The sequence below is a fragment of the Ranitomeya imitator genome, chromosome 3, assembly GCF_032444005.1.
Source record: "Ranitomeya imitator isolate aRanImi1 chromosome 3, aRanImi1.pri, whole genome shotgun sequence".
Taxonomy (NCBI): Eukaryota; Metazoa; Chordata; class Amphibia; order Anura; family Dendrobatidae; genus Ranitomeya; species Ranitomeya imitator.
In genome coordinates, this window is record NC_091284.1 from 728,200,220 (window position 1) to 728,223,017 (window position 22,798).

At 46.3% G+C, this 22,798-nt stretch overlaps 1 protein-coding gene across 2 annotated transcripts in view; it reads right to left on the bottom strand.

Moving 5' to 3' along the window:
• ZNF740 (zinc finger protein 740) overlaps nt 1-22,798 on the bottom strand; it is a 76,314-nt gene that overhangs the window by 40,598 nt on the left and 12,918 nt on the right. For both annotated transcript variants that reach the window (XM_069758777.1, XM_069758776.1), the window contains exons 3-4: nt 19,260-19,433; nt 7,364-7,447 (exon numbers count right to left, since the gene is read on the bottom strand). In XM_069758777.1, coding sequence (XP_069614878.1) covers nt 7,364-7,447; nt 19,260-19,433 — 258 coding nt within the window. The remainder of the gene's footprint in view (nt 1-7,363; nt 7,448-19,259; nt 19,434-22,798) is intronic.

A 22,798-nucleotide genomic window follows, 5' to 3' on the forward strand; every position in this document is an offset into this window, starting at 1 on the left:
ATATATATATATATATATATATATATATATATATATATATATATATATATATATATATATATATATATAAAATCAGAGCCATCAGGCCACCCGCCCCCAATGGGTGCTGTGCCCACAATGAGTGTCTCGGAGAAAAGGATTTTATGGTGAGTACACAAAATTCCTTGTTTCTCTTAGCCTCATTGGGGGACACAGGACCATGGAATGTCCAAAATCAGTCCTGGGTGGGAAATTGACACAGCAGAATAAGCCAAATTGTCTACAGGTGTGCTACCGCCGACTGCAGAATTTTTCTGCCCAGACTCGCCTCTGCTGGAGGCCCGAATGTGGACACCTGGTGCCGAAGGGCCCAAGAGGCACCCACCGACCGCAAGGAGTGTGCTCTGATCTCTGCTGGAATAGGCTTGCCTCTGATGTGGTAAGATTCCTGAATCGCCGAACGAATCCACCTGGCTATTGTTGACTTTGAAGCAGCAAATCCCTTCTTGTAATCCTTGGGGAGCACGAACAGCACGTCCATCTGGCGAAAGGGGGCTGTCCTTGACACATACCTCCTGAGAGCTCTTACTAGATCCAAAGTGTGAAAGGCCTTTTCCACCCAGTGTACTGGTGCTGGACAAAACGAGGGCAAGACAATGTCCTCGTTAATGTGAAAAGAGGAAAAATCCTTTGGCAGAAACGGAGGGGCTGGCCTTAGAACCACTTTGTCTCGGTGAAAAATTAGAAACGGAGCTCAGCAGGAGAGAGCAGCCAACTCCAAAACCCGCCTGACTGACATTGTCGCGACAAGAAAAACAATCTTCCATGAGAGGTAAGTTAACGAAACATCCTGTAGTGGCTTGAAGGGAGATTCCTATAGAACACCTAGGACCAGGTTAGGGTCCCAGGCATCCAGGGGAGCTCTATAGTGCGGTACCACATGGGAGACCCCCTGAATGAAAGTCTTCGCCTGCAGACTGGATGCAATCCTGCACTGAAATAGGCTGAGATCTGTCCTTTGAGGGAACTTGGCGCTAGACCCGAGTCCAGGCCTGTTTGAAGAAACTCTAAAATGTTAGGAATGGAAAAAATAAGTGGAGGACGACCGCGATATCTGCACCATGCAAAAAAGACCTTCCAAATGCAAATTGCCTCTTCAGAGAAAAAGAGGACTTGAACTATAGCCACCTATTGGAAGTAGTGGTGATAGATGCGCACCGAAGTGGGCTTACGAGCTCTAATCATCATGGTAACTACATCCCGGGAGAAACCGGCCTGGGTCAGGACCCAGGATTCAACGGCCAAGCCTTTAAACACAAAGCCCCCGAGTTCTGGTGGTAGATCGAACCCTGGGAAAGTAGGTCCTGTCGATCCGGTAGCCGCCAGGGTACCTCGGCAACTAGTTGCATCCACGCCGAAGGCCTTTGGGTCTCGGGATCGAGCGACAAACCCGGGAACCTTGGTGTTTAACCTGGAGGCCATCAGATCCACATCCGAGGTTCCCCAGCGTTGACACATCTGCTGAAAAACCTCTGGATGGAGAGACCATTCTCCCGATGAGAGACTTTGCTAGCTGAGAAAGTCTGCTGCCCAGTTCTCTACGCCTGGTATGTGAACTGCTGAGATCACTGAGTGGTTTTTCCCTGCCCAGTGGAGGACGTGTTCGCTCTGCTGTGGGTGCCCCCTTGATGATTGATATAAGCCACTGTGGCATTGTCCGACTGAATTCGGACTGGGCGCCCCCCGCCAGAAGATGATGGAAGTGCCGTAAAGCCCACCGAATTCCCCGGATTTCTAGGAGATTGATTGGAAGGCGTGACTCCCGAGGCAACCAACGCCCCTGAGCCGTGTGGTGATGATGGAAAACAACCCCCCAGCTGAGGAGACTGGTGTCGATAGTGCCCAACCAGCCAAAGGTCCGGGGAGAAGGATTTCCCCTGAAGGAGGGAGGAACTCAGCGTCCACCACCTGAGTTCCTGCCTGAACCAGGTGGACAGACGGTACGGGTGATCGAGAGAAAATGGGCTCTTGTCCCAGGTTGCCAGCAGCGCATGCTGCAAGGGGAGGAGGTGAAACTGGGCAAACGGAACAGCTTCCATTGCCGCCACCATTTTTCCTAGGACCCTCATGCTGAATTGGATGGAAAGAGGAATTGGTCGACGGAGTGCCTGAACTCCCAGACAAATGGCTAGGACCTTGTCTCGAGGAAGAATCACCAACCCTTGGGAGGTGTCCAAGATTATTCCTAAGAAGGAAATTTTCTGAGCTGGGACAGAAGACTTCCTCAAGTTTATGAGCCACCCCAGGCGAGACAGTGTATCCAACGTGATGTAGACGCATTCTTCACAGGCCTGAAAAGACGGTCCCTTGATCAGGAGGTCGTCTAAGTATGGCAAGATTACCATGCCCCGGAAATGCAGAATGGACATGACAGCCGCCATGAACTTTGTGAACACCCTGGGAGTGGTGGCTAGTCCGAAGGGCAGGGCTGTAAATTGAAAGCCCGCGAACACCGAAACACAGGAACCTTTGTTGAGAGAAAAATGGGAATATGAAGACAGGCGTCTTGGATGTCGATAGCCGCCAAGAATTCTCCCCTTTCCATCGAAGAGATGAGGGAGGGGAGGAACTCCATCCGGAAATGTCTGATTTTGATGAACCTGTTTAGGTCCAGAATGGGCCTTACAGTTCTGTCCTTTTTTGGAACCATGAACAGGTTTGAGTAGAACCCCTGGAATCTTTCGTTTTTCGGCACAGGAATGATAACCCCGTTGTGCCGGAGTGACTCGATGGCCTGAAAAAAGGATCGGCATGTGCCACCGCTTTGGGGTACGGGAAAGAAAAAAAGTTTTGGGGGTGGGAGCAAAACTCTATTTTGTATCCGGAAGACACCAGATCTCTGACCCATGAGTCGGAGAGCCAGACGATGCGAAACCAGAGCAGGCGACCGCATACTCTGCTGGTGTCGACCGGAAAGAACCTTGAGTCATTTGGTTGAAAATCTGTGGGACCTGGATCCCATAGATCTGGACTGGTTGGGATGGTTCTTTCACAATGGGTTGGTTATGTAAGAGACTTGATGATCTCTGTCCCCCCTGAGCGGGGCAGCCCGTGCCAGAAGGATTGGTTGAGGTGGCCCACCCAGGGCTGCAAAAGGGCCGAAAACACGTCTGTGGCTGGCGACAAAAGGGTCGCCTAATCTTCTGTTGGGGGAGGATGTTACTTTTTTCCACCTGTGGTGTTCGAGATAAACTGGTCTAGCTTCTCACCAAATAACCGGCTGCTTTGGTAAGGCAGAGAAGTTAGGGACTTTTTTGAAGTAGAGTCTGCTCGCCATGTCCTGAGCCACAGAGCTCTCCTAATATAAATAGCATTTGCAGCTTAAAGCGCTGTGCAGTTAGGCGCGTCCAGGGATGCATTAACCAATAGTCCCCAGCCAAAGCGATTTGGTTAGCAAGATCAGCAACCTCTGGTGGAAGGTCAGTATCCTGCAAACCGCTGTTTAGAGACTCCGCCTAGGATAACATTGCCTTAGCCACCCACGTTGCAGCGAAGGAGGGGGAGAGCGCTGAGCCTCACGCCTCGAAGAGTGAGGGAGCAAGGCTCTCTATTAGGCGGTCTGTGGGATCCTTGATGGAGGATCTGTTCAGTAAGGACAGTAGGGTTTTGGAGGCCAAACGCAATACGGGTGTATCCACTAAGGGAGATTCTGCCCAGTTTTTGCGAAGATCCGAAGCAAAGGGGTATCTCGCCTCAAGCACCTTCTGGCCTGAAAAACGCTTGTCTGGTCGCTCCCAATGTCGCCGCACACTCGGGGTGACTGCCGAACATCCTATGGGGACATTTGGCTGGTTTAAATAACACTTTGTGGCCTGTGGTAAGAGTGGATTCCTCATCAATCCCCAATAAGGCTATAAACTGTCTCCTGATAACCAAGCGCATCTAGATTGAGGGGCCCATCAGAATCGTAATACGAGTTCTGCTCGCTACCAACCTCTGGTGAGGGGGAGAGAGAGATGGAGCTCATGGATGCTGAGGCGCAGGAGGGCCCGGGAGACGCAGTATGGGATCATTATCTGGCTGCCTGTGGATGCTGAGTGAGAGCCTGCAGGCCGATGGATCCTGCGAGATGGAGGATCTCTCAGACAGGCGAGCTGTCCTTACCCCTGTCGGGGGCCTGAAGGGACTGCTCTAGCCAGTAATGCCATGGACTGCGACAAAGACTAAGCCCATTCAGGAGGGCCAGGTACACTGGGATCAGTCGCAGCGGAGGGTTCCTGAGCACGTTCGGGATCGCTTCACATAATTGCTTATTCTGCGCTTGCGGGAAAGCAGTGTGACAGGAGGTACATGAGGCGAACAACAACGTATGGGACTTGTTGGATCTTCTTGACATGCTGTACCCATGGTTAATATGGGCGGTATACTGCCGGGAGGCTGCTATAGTGCCGTAGTACTAAGTGTCGGCGCAGCTTATTCTGTTATAGGGCTGCAGCGCTTACCCCAAGTACCCATGAGCATCCTGGACCTGCGGAGATCCTGTGAGATCTGCGGCTCTTTGGTGGTGCCCCCATCCAGATTCAAAAGATGCGCCTCTCTGAAAAGCGGCGAGCGGGTGGACGGGGCTGCCGGAAATACACACGCTTGGGGGCGGGGCTGCCGTAAGAACGCACGCTAGGGGCGGAGCCACCGGCCTAGTACAGGCTGAAGCCGGGGAGTAAAGTTACAGCGCCAGCACGACACGCGCACGAATGAAGCCGGATAGGACTGCAACGCTGCAGGAGCCCTCCCAGCCCCCCTTCTTCATATACTCACTCCAAGAAGATCCAGGTCAGAGGGGAGGGGGGCTGTAATATGAACGGTGCAGGCACCCTCAATCCATCCTCCCTTGTAAGGGATGAGGAGAGGGACTGTCCGCCTCCTTCCATCACCACAGTAAAAAAAACATTGGTGATGCAGTGGGGGCTGCACGGACTAAATCTGTGCCTCTGTGCAGCCTAGGGTTTCATTACCTTAGGGTGGACAGGACTGTGTCTGGCAAAATGTCCCACGTCGCAGGAGAGGATACATGGAGGCGACTACATGTGCTCGCCTGTTGGTTTGGGGAGATTGGACCCTTCCAATAGGGTCCGTCGCCCCTATCTCATCTTCGTAGGAAAAGAAAAAAAGATGGTCTGAAGAAGCAGACCAGTGTGCCTCCTACAGACATTAAGAATGAACTGGTTCTTGTGGAGCCAGCATGAGGGTATATACTGCAGAGGAGGAGCTAACTTTTTTTTCGTATTCACTTCGTGTCAGCCTCCTAGCGGCAGCAGCATACACCCACGGTCCTGTGTCCCCCAATGAGGCGAAGGAGAAATAGTAATGTTCAAACTCTGAATGATTATCCCTTTAATCCAGATACCACAGAAATACATTAATAAATAACATTTCCCACATGTCTGCTTTAGATCAGCACCATTTGTGAAATGTTACTTTATTTTGTTAGCATTTTCAGGAGGTTTCAAAATGTAGCAGCAATTTTTCATTTTTTTCAAGGAAATTTACAAACATTTATTTTTTTTTAGGGACCTATCCAGGTTTGAAGTGACTTTAGGGATCTTATATATTGGAAACCACCCAAAAGTGATACCATTTTAAAAAAGGCACCCCTCAACATATTGAAAACTGCTGTTATGTAGTTTATTAACTCTTCAGGTGCTTTTCAGGAATTAATGCAAAGTGACATGACAGGAATGAAAGTGTGTATTTTTACCACCTAAAAGTTGCTAACGTCTTAACAGGCGACTGTAGCCAGCAGACTCTAAGGCCGCTATTTGGCCATGAATTGCCATGGCCAACATCAGCACCACACGATCATTATCTCAGGGTGCCAATGGGGATAAAGAGGGAGAAGCCACACTCTGTTAACCATTTATATGATATAGCCACTATTGACAGCAGCATCTAACGCCTCTTTCACACTTCAGTTGTTTGGCGTCAGTCTAAATCGCCATTTTCCTCAAATAACGGATCCGTCAATTTTTTTTGACGGATCCGTTACTTTCCCATAGACTTGCATTAGCGACGGATTGTGACGGATGGTCGTCCATTCCATCTGCCATGCGACGGATCCGTCGAAATTTGGCGGACGTTTTCTGAAAATAGACGGACATTGAAACGTTTTTTGTCAACGCCGAAATGGCGAATCGCGACGGATCCGTCGCGTCTGCCATTCCATAGAATGGCCACCTATGGGCGACGGATCCGCCGCAACCGTTTTTTCGGCGGATCCGTCGCCCCAATCCGTTTTTTCAATTGCGCATGCTCCAAAAAGTAGATACTTTTCCCAGACAACCCCCAAGTAACGGATCCGTCAAAAAAACGGATCCGTTAGAACCGTTTTCTCAACAATTGTGACGGATCCGTCAATCCGTCACTATGTCGGTAGTGACTGACGCCAAACAACTGAAGTGTGAAAGAGGCCTTAGGGGTTATACAGATTTGGACGGTGACAACACTGATTGTGGCTGATGCAGCAAGTTGTCAGCTATAGTGTACAGTGTGCTATTCCCTTATATCTTAGGTCAGAAAAAAAAGTTTTGGCGGTATTAAGGGGTTAAAGTTGGATGATCGGCAATCACACAGGGATTTTTCAATAGTGCTAAGAAAAAAATCACTGAATAAATAGGCAGGTTTGCAATTCAAGAACTTGGATTAGATAGCTGAGACCACTTATGGAATTTTGCTTTCTAAAAGAAACAACATTTCTAATGTCATGGAGCAGGAAATGTTACAAAGCATAGATTCTGCCCTATTGCCTTCTGTTTTTTGGGGTTTGTGTATTCCTCATTTGTAATCTATTATGCTTGTCTGTTACCCTGTACAGCCGCGTAATTGTGCATTTATACAATTACTAGAATTAGTAGTGTGCACAAGTTTGTATAACTTTACTAAATTACTGAGATGTCAAATGTGCTCATAAGTAAAAGAGAAAGTAAAATGCACAAAATCCATTTAGAGGAGAGCGCCACTTTAGGATGGCACATCTTCAGTTATGCCCCAGCGAGGAATGGAGGCCAGCTAAAGACTGCTAGATATTTCTGTTGTAATTTTCGGTATAAATTGTGATGAATATCACGGATGTGGGGCAACACCCGGCCAATTTTTCGAAATTGGGCAAAACATTTGCGACGTTTAAAGCTGTTTTACTCCAGAATTCTGTAAAAAAAAAAACTGCTTAATTCATCTGAGCCAATATGTTTATTTAAAAATAAAAAAAAATAAAAATCAGAATTTGGAACAACCAATACCGGACTAAAAGGCAAGAATTATATTTCTGCTGACATGGATTCCTATACTAGGTGAGAAAGAACAAATGGCCACAATGTAAACAGCAGCATACCTTTTTATGGCTCTGACTTTCTTGAGGAATCATTGATGCTTGACCTCTAGAAATAATTTGTTTTGCTGTTTCATTGTGTGGTTCCTGAGAAAAAAAAAAACAGGGATTTAAAAATAAATAAATAAACCCGACATACTGTTAAAAAAAAAAAAAAAAAGTAAAAAAAAGATCTAAAATATATACATATGAGCTCCTATACAAAGCAACATAATATAATGAATAACAGGGCCGTGTTCCAGTTGTCACCTATTCACAGGATAGGGGAACTCTCTTTTTCAACTGCTGTGACCTCCACTGATTGCCAGAACTTGGTCCTTATCCCATAGAATGTAGCAGGGCTTGTTCGACAACAGATCCATTCATTATCTGTAACAGGAATCCCCAAATTGTGACCCCCTATCATGTGGCTCGGGAAAGCTGTAGTAGAAAAGTGAAATATGACCCTGACACATTGGAGGAACCATGTAAATGCCCTGATGGTACAGCAATTGCCTCAATCTTATCTGGCGGCATCAATGTACTCTCCCCGGTGCTGCCGCCTCCTCGGTTGTTCCTGCGCTGCTCACTCCTGCTTGTCTCCCTGCTTAAGCCAATGTCAGCTTTGGCCACTGTAGGGCCAAGGCACTAGCACTGGCTGCTGTAGTTTGCAGCCCTCCTTCATAAATGCAAGGCAACACTGTTCTCCCATATTACCCAACCCCGGAGAAGTGCGGAGTAAGAAGCATGCGCCAGTCAGATGGCAGTTCACTGCTCCCCTTCATTGGGGTGGATCATCCAAAAGGACAGCGCTGCGGTTATTAAAACTACTATACTGCAGCCTGCTCTCTCTGGGTAGCAACCAGACCTGCTGTTTCCCAGGTTAAACAATAGAGGAGAGCGGTGCGGCTGTTGCCCAACATGGATCGGCAGCAGTGCACTCAGTAATTGCTGTTTGGATTGGTCTCTCCCCCTACTTCGGTTCAACATCATAGCTCAGATTACGATCTGTGCTTGGTATTCTGCTTCATGATGCGCCTCTCGCCCCGTGGTAGAGCAGAGGTAGGTCGATGGCTCGGCTCCCTGCGGCATCACTGGGGCCAAGTGAATAAAATACTCCCTAAGGCCGGCGTCACACTCAGCGTATGCAAATACGGTCCGTATATTACGGCCGTAATATGCTGAAAAGTCCTGAAAATAGTGGTCCGTAGCTCCTCCGTAGGCAGGGTGTGTCACCGTTTTTTGCGCATGGCATCCTCCGTATGTAATCCGTATGGCAGCCGTACTGCGTGTTTTTATCGCAGGCTTGCCAAACCGACATACGCCTATACAAGGGATCCATGTGTTAAAAAAAAAAAAAAAACATATATACTGTATATATATATATCTATAATATAACGCTGGGAGCGTCACGCTGTCCGAAGCCTCTATAGACTGCGCAAGCGCCGGCGCAGTCTGGGCCTCACAGAGCGACGCTCCCGGGAGATCGCGGTGTGCGTTCACACTGAACACACACCGTGATCTCCACCGCAGAAGCAGGGACCGCCAGGAGGGTGAGTATGAGCTATATTCACCTGTCCCCGTTCCATCGCTGAGCGCCGCCATCTTCCCGGTCTTCGGTCTGTGGCCTTCAGTTCAGAGGGCGCGATGACGCGCTTAATGCGCGCCGGCGCCGCCCTCTGACTGAACAGTCACAGCCAGGAGACCGGGAAGATGGCGGCGCTCAGCGATGGAACGCCGGACAGGTGAGTATAGTAAGTGCTGGGGGGGCCTGAGCTGGCGGCGATACCGGCACCTGACCCCCACAGCGCGCCGGTGTCCCCGCCTGCTCAGGCCCCCCAGCACTCGACGCCGAGCGGGTCAGAGGCAGGATGGGGACGCAGGATGGAGCAGCACATAAGGATGGGGACGCAGGATGGAGCAGCACATAAGGATGGGGACGCAGGATGGAGCAGCACCTAAGGATGGGGACGCAGGATGGAGCAGCACATAAGGATGGGGACGCAGGATGGAGCAGCACATAAGGATGGGGACGCAGGATGGAGCAGCACATAAGGATGGGGACGCAGGATGGAGCAGCAGATAAGGATGGGGACGCAGGATGCAGCAGCACATAAGGATGGGGACGCAGGATGCAGCAGCGCATAAGGATGGAGACGCAGGATGCAGCAGCACATAAGGATGGGGACGCAGGATGGAGCAGCACATAAGGATGGGGACGCAGGATGCAGCAGCACATAAGGATGGGGACGCAGGATGCAGCAGCACATAAGGATGGAGACGCAGGATGCAGCAGCACATAAGGATGGGGACGCAGGATGGAGCAGCACATAAGGATGGGGACGCAGGATGCAGCAGCACATAAGGATGGGGACGCAGGATGCAGCAGCACATAAGGATGGGGACGCAGGATGCAGCAGCACATAAGGATGGGGACGCAGGATGCAGCAGCGCATGACAGGATGGGGACGCATGATGGAGCAGCGCATGACAAGATGGGGACGCAGGATGGAGCAGCACATGACAGGATGGGGACGCAGGATGGGAGCAGCGCATCACAGGATGGGAGCAGCGCATCACAGGATGGGAGCAGCGCATCACAGGATGGGAGCAGCGCATCACAGGATGGGGACGCAGGATGGGAGCAGCGCATGACAGGATGGGGACGCAGGATGGGAGCAGCGCATGACAGGAAAGGGAACGCAGGATGGAGCAGCGCATGACAGGATGGGGACGCAGGATGGAGCAGCACATGACAGGATGGGGACGCAGGATGGAGCAGCGCATGACAGGATGGGGACGCAGGATGGAGCAGCACATACCATGATGGAGACAATATACCAATATAAATGCTCGCCACCCGGGCGTAGAACGGGTTCAATAGCTAGTATATATATATATATATATATATATATATATATATATATATATATATATATATATATATATATATATATATATATATATATATATATATATATATATTATTCCTTCATACAGCGCGAGATAGCAAAAAGCCGGTAATTCAATTCCCGACTTTTGCTTTCTCCTTCCTAAACCCGACATGATATGAGACATGGTTTACATACAGTAAACCATCTCATATCACCATTTTTTTTGCATAATCCACACTACTAATGTTAGTAGTGTGTATCTGCAAAATTTGGCCGTTCTAGCTCTTAAAATAAAGGGTTAAATGGCGGAAAAAATTGGCGTGGGCTCCCGCGCAATTTTCTCCGCCAGAGTAGTAAAGCCAGTGACTGAGGGCAGATATTAATAGCCTGGAGAGGGTCCATGGTTATTGGCCCCCCCCCTGGCTAAAAACACCTGCCCCCAGCCACCCCAGAAAAGGCACATCTGGAAGATGCGCCTATTCTGGCACTTGGCCACTCTCTTCCCATTCCCGTGTAGCGGTGGGATATGGGGTAATGAAGGGTTAATGTCACCTTGCTATTGTAAGGTGACATTAAGCCAAATTAATAATGGAGAGGCGTCAATTATGACACCTATCCATTATTAATCCAATTGAATGAAAGGGTTAAAAAAACACAGACACATTATTAAAAATTATTTTAATGAAATAAAAACAAAGGTTGTTTTAATATTTTATTTAACGCCCAATCCAATCACTGAAGACCCTCGTTCTGTAAAAGAAAAAACATAATAAACCAACAATATACTTACCTTCCGCAGATCTGTAAAGTCCAACGATGTAAATCCTTCTGAAGGGGTTAAAACATTTTGCAGCAAGGAGTTCCGCTAATGCAGGCTGCTCCTTGCTGCAAAACCCCGGAGAATGAAGCTAAATATAGGTCAATGATCTATATTTAGCTTCTTTTGCGGTGAGGCGCCCTCTGCTGGCTGTTCATAGATCGTGGGAACTTTCCTAGAAAGCCTGGGAGCTTTCTAGGTAAGTTCCCACGATCTATGAACAGCCAGCAGAGGGCGCCTCACCGCAAATGAAGCTAAATATAGATCATTGACCTATATTTAGCTTCATTCCCCGGGGTTTTGCAGCAAGGAGCAGCCTGCATTAGCGGAACTCCTTGCTGCAAAATGTTTTAACCCCTTCAGAAGGATTTACATCGTTGGACTTTACAGATCTGCGGAAGGTAAGTATATTGTTGGTTTATTATGTTTTTTCTTTTACAGAACGAGGGTCTTCAGTGATTGGATTGGGCGTTAAATAAAATATTAAAACAACCTTTGTTTTTATTTCATTAAAATAATTTTTAATAATGTGTCTGTGTTTTTTTAACCCTTTCATTCAATTGGATTAATAATGGATAGGTGTCATAATTGACGCCTCTCCATTATTAATTTGGCTTAATGTCACCTTACAATAGCAAGGTGACATTAACCCTTCATTACCCCATATCCCACCGCTACACGGGAATGGGAAGAGAGTGGCCAAGTGCCAGAATAGGCGCATCTTCCAGATGTGCCTTTTCTGGGGTGGCTGGGGGCAGGTGTTTTTAGCCAGGGGGGGGCCAATAACCATGGACCCTCTCCAGGCTATTAATATCTGCCCTCAGTCACTGGCTTTACTACTCTGGCGGAGAAAATTGCACGGGAGCCCACGCCAATTTTTTCCGCCATTTAACCCTTTATTTTAAGAGCTAGAACGGCCAAATTTTGCAGATACACACTACTAACATTAGTAGTGTGGATTATGCAAAAAAAATGGTGATATGAGATGGTTTACTGTATGTAAACCATGTCTCATATCATGTCGGGTTTTAGGAAGGAGAAAGCAAAAGCCGGTAATTGAATTACCGTTTTTTTGCTATATCGCGGCTGTATGAAGTAAGAATATATATACATATATGTGTCTCACTGACATATATATACAGGTCCTTCTCAAAAAATTAGCATATAGTGTTAAATTTCATTATTTACCATAATGTAATGATTACAACTAAACTTTCATATATTATAGATTCATTATCCACCAACTGAAATTTGTCAGGTCTTTTATTGTTTTAATACTGATGATTTTGGCATACAACTCCTGATAACCCAAAAAACCTGTCTCAATAAATTAGCATATTTCACCCATCCAATCAAATAAAAGTGTTTTTTAATAACAAACAAAAAAACCATCAAATAATAATGTTCAGTTATGCACTCAATACTTGGTCGGGAATCCTTTGGCAGAAATGACTGCTTCAATGCGGCGTGGCATGGAGGCAATCAGCCTGTGACACTGCTGAGATGTTATGGAGGCCCAGGATGCTTCAATAGCGGCCTTAAGCTCATCCAGAGTGTTGGGTCTTGCGTCTCTCAACTTTCTCTTCACAATATCCCACAGATTCTCTATGGGGTTCAGGTCAGGAGAGTTGGCAGGCCAATTGAGCACAGTAATACCATGGTCAGTAAACCATTTACCAGTGGTTTTGGCACTGTGAGCAGGTGCCAGGTCGTGCTGAAAAATGAAATCTTCATCTCCATAAAGCATTTCAGCCGATGGAAGCATGAAGTGCTCCAAAATCTCCTGATAGCTAGCTGCATTGACCCTGCCCTTGATGAAACACAGTGGACCAACACCAGCAGCTGACATGGCACCCCACACCATCACTGACTGTGGGTACTTGACACTGGACTTCAGGCATTTTGGCATTTCCTTCTCCCCAGTCTTCCTCCAGACTCTGGCACCTTGATTTCCGAATGACATGCAAAATTTGCTTTCATCAGAAAAAAGTACTTGGGACCACTTAGCAACAGTCCAGTGCTGCTTCTCTGTAGCTCAAAAGTGGCTTTACCTGGGGAATGCGGCACCTGTAGCCCATTTCCTGCACACGCCTGTGCACGGTGGCTCTGGATGTTTCCACACCAGACTCAGTCCACTGCTTCCTCAGGTTCCCCAAGGTCTGGAATCGGTCCTTCTCCACAATCTTCCTCAGGGTCCGGTCTCCTCTTCTCGTTGTACAGCGTTTTCTGCCACATTGTTTCCTTCCAACAGACTTACCATTGAGGTGCCTTGATACAGCACTCTGGGAACAGCCTATTTGTTGAGAAATTTCTTTCTGGGTCTTACCCTCTTGCTTGAGGGTGTCAATGATGGCCTTCTTGACATCTGTCAGGTCGCTAGTCTTACCCATGATGGGGGTTTTGAGTAATGAACCAGGCAGGGAGTTTATAAAAGCCTCAGGTATCTTTTGCATGTGTTTAGAGTTAATTAGTTGATTCAGAAGATTAGGGTAATAGGTCGTTTAGAGAACCTTTTCTTGATATGCTAATTTATTGAGACAGGTTTTTTGGGTTATCAGGAGTTGTATGCCAAAATCATCAGTATTAAAACAATAAAAGACCTGACAAATTTCAGTTGGTGGATAATGAATCTATAATATATGAAAGTTTAATTGTAATCATTACATTATGGTAAATAATGAAATTTAACACTATATGCTAATTTTTTGAGAAGGACCTGTATATATATATATATATATACCTATTCTATGTGTACATATTTATTCTACCTATTCTAAGCTGTCAGTGTGATTTTACTGTACACCGCACTGAATTACCGGCTTTTCTCTGTAACACCGCTGCGTATTTCTCGCAAGTCACACTGCTGGTCCGTGTGTAATCCGTATTTTTGGGGCTTCCATAGACTTTCATTGGCGTTTTATTTGCGCAATACGGTGACAAACGCAGCATGCTGCGATTTTCTACAGCCGTAGAAAGCCGTATAATACTGATCAGTAAAATACGGCAGATAGGAGCAGGGGCATAGAGAATAATTGTGCCCTATTTTTTGCGAGTTTTACGGACGTAGTTTCTGCGCTCTTACGTCCGTAAAACTCGCAAATGTGACGCCGGCCTCAGGCTCTTAGGTAATTAGGGCAGATATGGCTGGTGGGGGAGTGGGAGCTTCATTCAATCAGTGGCGACATGAGTGGTGGTGAACACCCCGAGTCAGTAAGGGATGACCGAGGGCCCAACCACCACCAAAATAAGTCTTAACTGAATGAGGGCCCCTCTCCCTTACCACCCGCACCCTTATAGACAATGATAGAGAATGACAACCCTTAGGCTGTGTCCACACAATGTGGAAGCGATGAGGTTAATTTGTCATTGCAGCTTAAAAAAATAAAAAAATAAAAAAAAAGTGTACCATTTGCAATGATTTTCAAAAATAGCTGCGGTTTTAGAAATTGTGAAAAGGAAAAAAAAAAAAAACTTATCAGGAATGCAGTGTGTGAATCTGCAAGTAGCTTTCCTTTAACCCTTCAACCCCCAAGGGTGGTTTGCACGTTAATCACCGGGCCATTTTTTACAATTCTGACCCCTGTCCCTTTATGAGGTTATAACTGGAAAGCTTCAATGGATACTGATGACTGTGGCACTTTTTTCTCGTGACATATTGTACTTCATGATAATGGTAAAATTTCTTTGATATTACCTGCGTTTATTTGTGAAAAAAAAAGGTAGATTTGGTGAAAATTTTGAAAATTTCACAATTTTCCAACTTTGAATTTTTATTAAATCACAGAGATATGTCACACAAAATACTTAATAAGTAACATTTCCCACATGTCTACTTTACATCAGCACAATTTTGGAACCAAATTTTTTTTTTTTTGTTAGGGAGTTATAAGGGTTAAAAGTTGACCAGCAAATTCTCATTTTTACGACACGATTTTTATTTTTAGGGACATCACATTTGGAGTCACTTTGAGGGGTCTATATGATAGAAAATACCCAGGTGTGACACCATTCTAAAAACTGCAACCCTCAAGGTGCTCAAAACCACATTCAAGAAGTTTATTAACTCTTCAGGTGTTTCACAGGAATTTTTGGAATGTTAAAAAAAAAAAATGAACATTTAACTTTTTTTCACAAAAAATTTAATTCAGCTCCAATTTGTTTTTTTTCCCCAAGGGTAACAGGAGAAATTGGACCTCAAAAGTAGTTGTCCAATTTGTCCTGAGTACGCTGATACCCTATATGTGGGGGGGGGTACCACCGTTTGGGCGCATGGGAGGGCTCGGAAGGGAAGGAGCGCCATTTGTATTGCAAACTTTGATGGATTGGTCTGCAGGCGCCACATTGCGTTTGCAGAGCCCCTGATGTACCTAAACAGTAGAAATCCCCCCACAAGTGACCCCATATTGGAAACTAGACCCCCCCACGAACTTATCTAGATGTGTTGTGAGAACTTTGAACCCCCAAGTGTTTCACTACAGTTTATAACACAGAGCCGTGAAAATAAAAAATCTTTTTTTTCCCACAAAAATTATTTTTTAGCCCCCAGTTTTGTATTTTCTCAAGGGTAACAGGAGAAATTGGACCCCAAAAGTTGTTGTCCAATTTGTCCTGTGTACGCTGATACCCCATATGTTGGGGTAAACCACTGTTTGGGCACACGGGAGAGCTCGGAAGGGAAGGAGCACTGTTACTTTTTCAATGCAGAATTGGCTGGAATTGAGATCAGACGCCATGTCGCATTTGGAGAGCCCCTGATGTGTCTAAACAGTGGAAACCCCCCAATTATAACTGAAACCCTAACACAAACACACCCCTAACCCCAACCATAACCCTAACCACACCCCTAATCCCAATCGTAAATGTAATCCAAACCCTAACTTTAGCCCCAACCCTAACTTTCCCTAACTAAGGGGGTGATGAAGGGGGGTTTGATTTACTTTTATAGCGAGTTTTTTAGCGGATTTTTATGATTCGCAGCCGTCACACACTAAAAGAAGCTTTTTATTGCAAAAAATAGTTTTTGCGTCTCCACATTTTGAGAGCTATAATTTTTCCATATTTTGGTCCACAGAGTCATGTGAGGTCTTGTTTTTTGCGGGACGAGTTGATGTTTTTATTGATAACATTTTCGGGCACGTGACTTTTTTTATCGCTTTTTATTCCGATTTTTGTGAGGTAGAATGAACAACAACCAGCTATTCATGAATTTCTTTTGGGGGAGGCGTTTATACCGTTCCGCGTTTGGTAAAATTGATAAAGCAGTTTTATTCTTCAGGTCAGTACGATTACAGCGATACCTCATTTATATCTTTTTTTTATGTTTTGGCGCTTTTATACGATAAAAACTATTTTATATAAAAAATAATTATTTTTGCATCGCTTTATTCTGAAGACTATAACTTTTTTATTTTTTCGCTGATGACACTGTATGGCGGTTCGCTTTTTGCGGGACAAGATGACGTTTTCAGCGGTACCATGGTTATTTATATCCGTCTTTTTGATCGCGTGTCATTCCACTTTTTGTTTGGAGGTATGATAGTAAAGCGTCGTTTTTTGCCTCTCTTTTTTTTTTTTTACAGTGTTCACTGAAGGAATTAACTAGTGGGACAGTTTGGGTCGTTACGGACGCAACGATACCAAATGTGTGCTTTTGTTTTTTTTATTATTATTTAGATATTTAGGGGCAGCACGGTGGCGCAGTGGTTAGCACTACAGCCTTGCAGCGCTGGGGTCCTGGGTTCTAATCCCACCCAGGACAATATCTGCAAAGAGTTTGTATGTTCTCTCCGTGTTTGCGTGGGTTTCCTCCGGGCACTCCAGTTTCCTCCCACATTCCAAAGACATACTGATAGGAATTCTAGATTGTGAGCCCAATCGGGGACAGTGATGATAATGTGTGCAAACTGTAAAGCGCTGCGGAATATGTTAGCGCTATATAAAAATAAAGATTATTATTATTTATTATTAAATGTATTTATTGGAACAATATATTTTTTTCTTTATTTAGGATTTTTTTTTACACTTGTGAATATTATTTTTTTCACTTTATAACATTGCCCCGGGGGGGGGGGGGGACATCACAATGTAGTGACAGATCGCTGATCTGACACTTTGATGTGCAATGTTTCAGATCATCGATAACACTGGCACAGCAGGGACGCTTCCAGGCGCCTGCTCTGAGCAGGCACTTGAAAGCCACCTCCCTGCAGAACCCGGAAGGCCCCCCGTGGCCATTTTGGATCCGGGCCTGCAGGGAGGAGGAGGTAGGAGACCCTCGGAGCAACGCGATCACATCGCGTTGCTCCGAGGGTCTCAGGGAAGCACGCAGGGAGCCCCCTCCCTGAGTGATGCTTCCTTATGCCACTGGAAAACTGCGATCATGTGTGATCGCAGTGTGTCGGGGGTTAATGTGCCGGGAGGATGTCAGCTGTAATAATCAGCTGACACCCGGCGGCGATCGGCCGCGCTCTCCCTGTGAGCGTGGCCGATCGACTATGACGTACTATCCTGTTACTTGGAATTAAGTCCCAGGTCACCTCGACGGGATAGTACGTTATATGGGATAAAGGGGTTAAGGGCGAATTCAGAAATCGGACCTGAACCTCATAGCCTCAATAAGCACATCTGAGACACTGGCATTCAGAGCAGGAGACACGCGGCCAGGCTCATGCATCACACACTGTACTATACGCAGACCTTGTTTTCACAGACACCTGAATTCGCCTTTTAAGGAAATCTGTCAGCAGTTTTTTTTTACTATGTAATCTGATAACAGCATGATGTAGTGACAGAGACCCTGATTGCAGCAATGTAACACTTAGTTTACTGGGTACAGGAATTATGATAGAATCACAGTTTTCTCTGCAGCAGATCTAGCAGAGCTCAGTTGTTGAGCTTTGTACACATTACAGCTCTCTGTGCACAATGTATGGTGACTGCTAATCAGTGCTGGGGGTGTGGTTGGACTAGGAGGAACCAGGCCGGTTGGACTAGGAGGAACCAGGGAGTCCCATAGCGATAATCTCCTGCTGATAAACCATTGATTATACTGAAACAGCAAAATACAGTTCAGTAAGTGACATCACTGTACTCAGGGTCTCAGACCCTTCATCCCGCTGCTGTCAAAATACATAGCAAAAACCTGGTGACAGATTCCATTTTTAATTATATGAGGGTGTGGAGGGAACGTTTTTATATCACCAGTAAGGCCATAATGGACTGCTGGCCCCCTCAACCTCCAACACTGTCAGTAAATATAATGTATGTTCACATAGCATAATTTTTTGCAACATATCTGCATTAATATCTGCTATGAGTTCTGCAGTTTAAACTCCCTTCACTTTAAGGCTATGTGCACACGTTCATTTCTCGCAGAAAATTCCTGAGAAAAACCTGAAATTTTCTGCAAGAAATCCGCAAGAAATCTGCATGTGTTTTTGCCGCGTTTTTTTCCGGACATTTCCCAATGCATTTTGTAGTGGAAAATCCGCAAAAACATACTGCGGTTTTTACCGCGATGCGTTTTTTTCGCGGAAAAAAACGCATCATGTGCACAAAACATGCAGAATTCATTCTAGAAGATGGGATGCTTATTGTATGCAGTTTTTTGCGGTTTTATAGCGTTTTTATCGGGAAAAACCGCGAAAAAACAGGAACGTGTGCACACAGCCTAGATGTGGAATTAATACAATGTTGAACACAGCGCAAGGACTAAGGTGACATTGTTTGTAGAAAGAAGAAAAAAATCAGACCAATTTATCTAACCTTAATTATTTAAGCGACATGTGGCAATCTTTTTATTGTTACTTGGAGGGAGCAGCTTCCAGTGTCTCCTACAGGTTACATGGTTCTACTTTTTTTTTTTTTTCATAGGATGCTGCTCACCAACCATCTCTCAGAGCTGAATGTGGTCTCTAGGTCAGAAAGGCTGGCAACCACTGCTCCATGAAACAGCTGGAGAGCTGTATTCGGCTTTTCCCGACAGAGAATGTATAAAGCGGTGGATAAGTAGGTGCATTGCCCCTCAATCCCACTAGATATCAGCATGTATGGTAATATAAAAGATGACTAGAAGAGAAGAAAGATCACTGCAAACAGAACCAATAATAAAAATACTCATCTTCCCATGTACCATGCGATATACGGCTAAATTCTCAATATAGGTTTAGGTATTGTTAATGATGCAATAATAAAAAAAGATATATCATACCGGCGTATCCTCCGTGTCAGATATTTCTGTTATCTCTTCCACGTCATCGTCGTCATCTCCTTCGTCACTTCCGACTGTACGTGACAGGCTGGCACTCAGCATTCCCAACTTCTTGCCTGCCGCTGAATGGAGAAGGCTTAATCCGGATAGCCCCTCACAACCAAGCAGACGACGCTGCACATAGAAAAATAGAAAAAAGGAGAGAAAAAAATTATAATAATTATATATTTATTTTCATGGCCCAAAGTGTTTGCGCCCTTGAAATGGTTTCCAGAAAATGAAGTACTTCACCCAGAAAATTATTGAAATTACACATGTTTTGTTATACAATTATCCACAACACACAGAATGGAGGGAAAAAAAAAAGGCAAATTGGACATGATTTCACACAAAACCCCAAAAATGAGAGAAACAAAATTGTTTGCACCCTCTGCATAATATTTGGTTGCAAATCCTTTGGAATAAATAACTGCAATCAATCATTTCCTATAACCATCAATAACTTTTGCAAACTGCTCCAGCTCTCTCATATTTGAAGGCACCTTCTCACAACAGCAATTTCAAGATTTCTCCACAGATGTTCAAAGGGATTTAGATCCGGACACATTGCTGGACACTTCAGAACTCTCCAGGGCTTTGTTTCCATTCATTTCTGAGTGCTTCTTGAAGTATTTTTGGGTTACCGTATATACTCGAGTATAAGCCGAGATTTTCAGCCCAAATTTTTGGGCTGAAAGTGCCCCTCTCGGCTTATACTCGAGTCACGGTAGCGGTGTGGTCGGCGGGTGAGGGCGCTGAGGCATACTCACCTAGTCCCAGCGATCCTCGCGCTCCCCCTGCCGTCCCACGGTGTTCTGTGCTGCAGTTCTTCCCCTCTTCAGCGGTCACGTGGGACCGCTCATTACAGAAATGAATAGGCGGCTCCACCTCCCATAGGGGTGGAGCCGCCTATTCATTTCTCTAATCAGCGGTAACGGTGACCGCTGATAGAGAAAGAAGCTGCAGCACCGAAGACAGCTGTGACAGGCGGGGACAGCGGGAGGATCGCTGGGACTAGGTAAGTATGTCATATTCACCTGTCCACGTTCCAGCCGCCGGGCGCCGCTCCATCTTCCCGGCGTCTCTGCGCTCTGACTGTTCAGGTCAGAGGGCGCAATGACGCATATAGTGTGCGCGGCGCCCTCTGCCTGATCAGTCAGAGCGGAGAGACGCCGGGACCGGACGCTGGGAGCTGCAATCAGCGTGGTGAGTATGGCTTTTTTTTATTTTTTATTGCAGCAGCAGCGGCCATGGCACAGATTTATGTGGAGCATCTATGGGGATATGTGAACGCTGCCGAGCACTATATGGGGCACAGCCAAGGGACGCTGCAGAGCACTATATGGGGCAGAGCTATGGGAGACATGAACGCTGCAGAGCACTATATGGGGCACAGCCAAGGGACGCTGCAGAGCACTATATGGGGCAGAGCTATGGGAGACATGAACGCTGCAGAGCACTATATGGGGCACAGGCAAGGGGGAGATATGAACGCTGCAGAGCACTATATGGGGCACAGCCAAGGGGGAGATATGAACGCTGCAGAGCACTGTATGGGGCACAGCTATGGGGAATATGAACGCTGCAGAGCACTATATGGGGCACAGCCAAGGGGGAGATATGAACGCTGCAGAGCACTATATGGGGCACAGCCAAGGGGGAGATATGTACGGTGCAGAGCACTATATGGGGCACAGCCAAGGGGGAGATATGAACGCTGCAGAGCACTGTATGGGGCACAGCCAAGGGGGAGATATGAACGGTGCAGAGCACTATATGGGGCACAGCCAAGGGGGAGATATGTACGGTGCAGAGCACTATATGGGGCACAGCCAAGGGGGAGATATGAACGCTGCAGAGCACTATATGGGGCACAGCTATGGGGAATATGAACAGTGCAGAGCACTGTATGGGGCACAGCCAAGGGGGAGATATGAACGCTGCAGAGCACTGTATGGGGCACAGCCAAGGGGAGATATGAACGGTGCAGAGCACTGTATGGGGCACAGCCAAGGGGAGATATGAACGGTGCAGAGCACTAAATGGGGCACAGCCAAGGGGGAGATATGAACGCTGCAGAGCACTATATGGGGCACAGCTATGGGGAATATGAACAGTGCAGAGCACTGTATGGGGCACAGCTATGGGGAGATATGAACAGTGCAGAGCACTATATGGGGCACAGCCAAGGGGGAATATGAACGGTGCAGAGCACTATATGGCACAGCTATGGGGAAATAATGATCTATTTTTATTTTTGAAATTCACCGGTAAAGGCTGCATTTCCACCCTAGGTTTATACTCGAGTCAATAGGTTTTCCCAGTTTTTTGTGGCAAAATTAGGGGGGGGCCGGATTATACTCGGGTCGGCTTATACTCGAGTATATACGGTAATTGTCCTTCTGGAAAACCCATGACCTAGCATGCAAATCCAGTTTTCTGACACTGGGCACTACATTGTGATCCAAAATCCATTGGTAAACTTCACATTTCATGATACTGTGCACACAGTCAAGGCACCCAGTGCAAAAGACAACATAATAACAACCCCAAACATTTTTTTACCCTCCATCATATTTGACTGTAGGTACTGTGTTTTTTTTTCTTTGTTTGTTTTGTTTTTGGCAAAGAGTAGAATGATGTGCTTTACCAAAAAGGAGATTTTTGTGTACTCACCGTAAAATCTCTTTCTCTTAGCCTCTAATTGGGGGACACAGGACCATGGGTGTTATGCTGCTGTCCACTAGGAGGCGACACTATGCATAATCTGAAAAAGATTAACCGTGGCTCCGCCTCTGCAGTATACACCCCTGGACGGCATCAGCCTTCTCCAGTTTTGTGCAAAAGCATTAGGAGGAAAGTAACATGAACAACATAACCATGCCTATAAGAAGGCAACTACTGTATATACGAGCTCAAGAAAACAATATGAATACTCAACAGTAACAACGGCCCGGAAAGGGCAACAGGGTGGGAGCTGTGTCCCCCAATTAGAGGCTAAGAGAAAGAGATTTTACGATGAGTGCACAAAAATCTCCTTTACTCTGTTGCCTCATTGGGGGACTCAGGACCATGGGACGTCCCAAAGCAGTCCCTGACTGGGAAGCAATGGACGAATATTGTGCAGACAGGCCCCTAAACTTGGGGCACCGCCGCCTGCAGAACCAGTCTACCCAGGCTTGCGTCCGCTGAGGACTGGGTATGAACTCTGTAGTGTTTAGTAAACGTGTGTAGGCTAGCCCAAGTGGCCGCCTTACACACTTGTTGTGCCGAAACCTGGTGCCGAATGGCCCAGGAGGCCCCTACCACCTGTGTAGAGTGTGCCGTAATACCGGCTGGAAAAGGAGAATTCTTAAGGCGGCAGGCCTCTTGTATGGTGGATTTGATCCACCTGGCAAGGGTAGCTTTGGAAGCTGGCAGACCCTTGCGGCTGCCTTCCGGAAGAAGGAAAAGAGAATCAGACTTCCGGAAGGGCGCAGTGCTAGACACATATATACGCA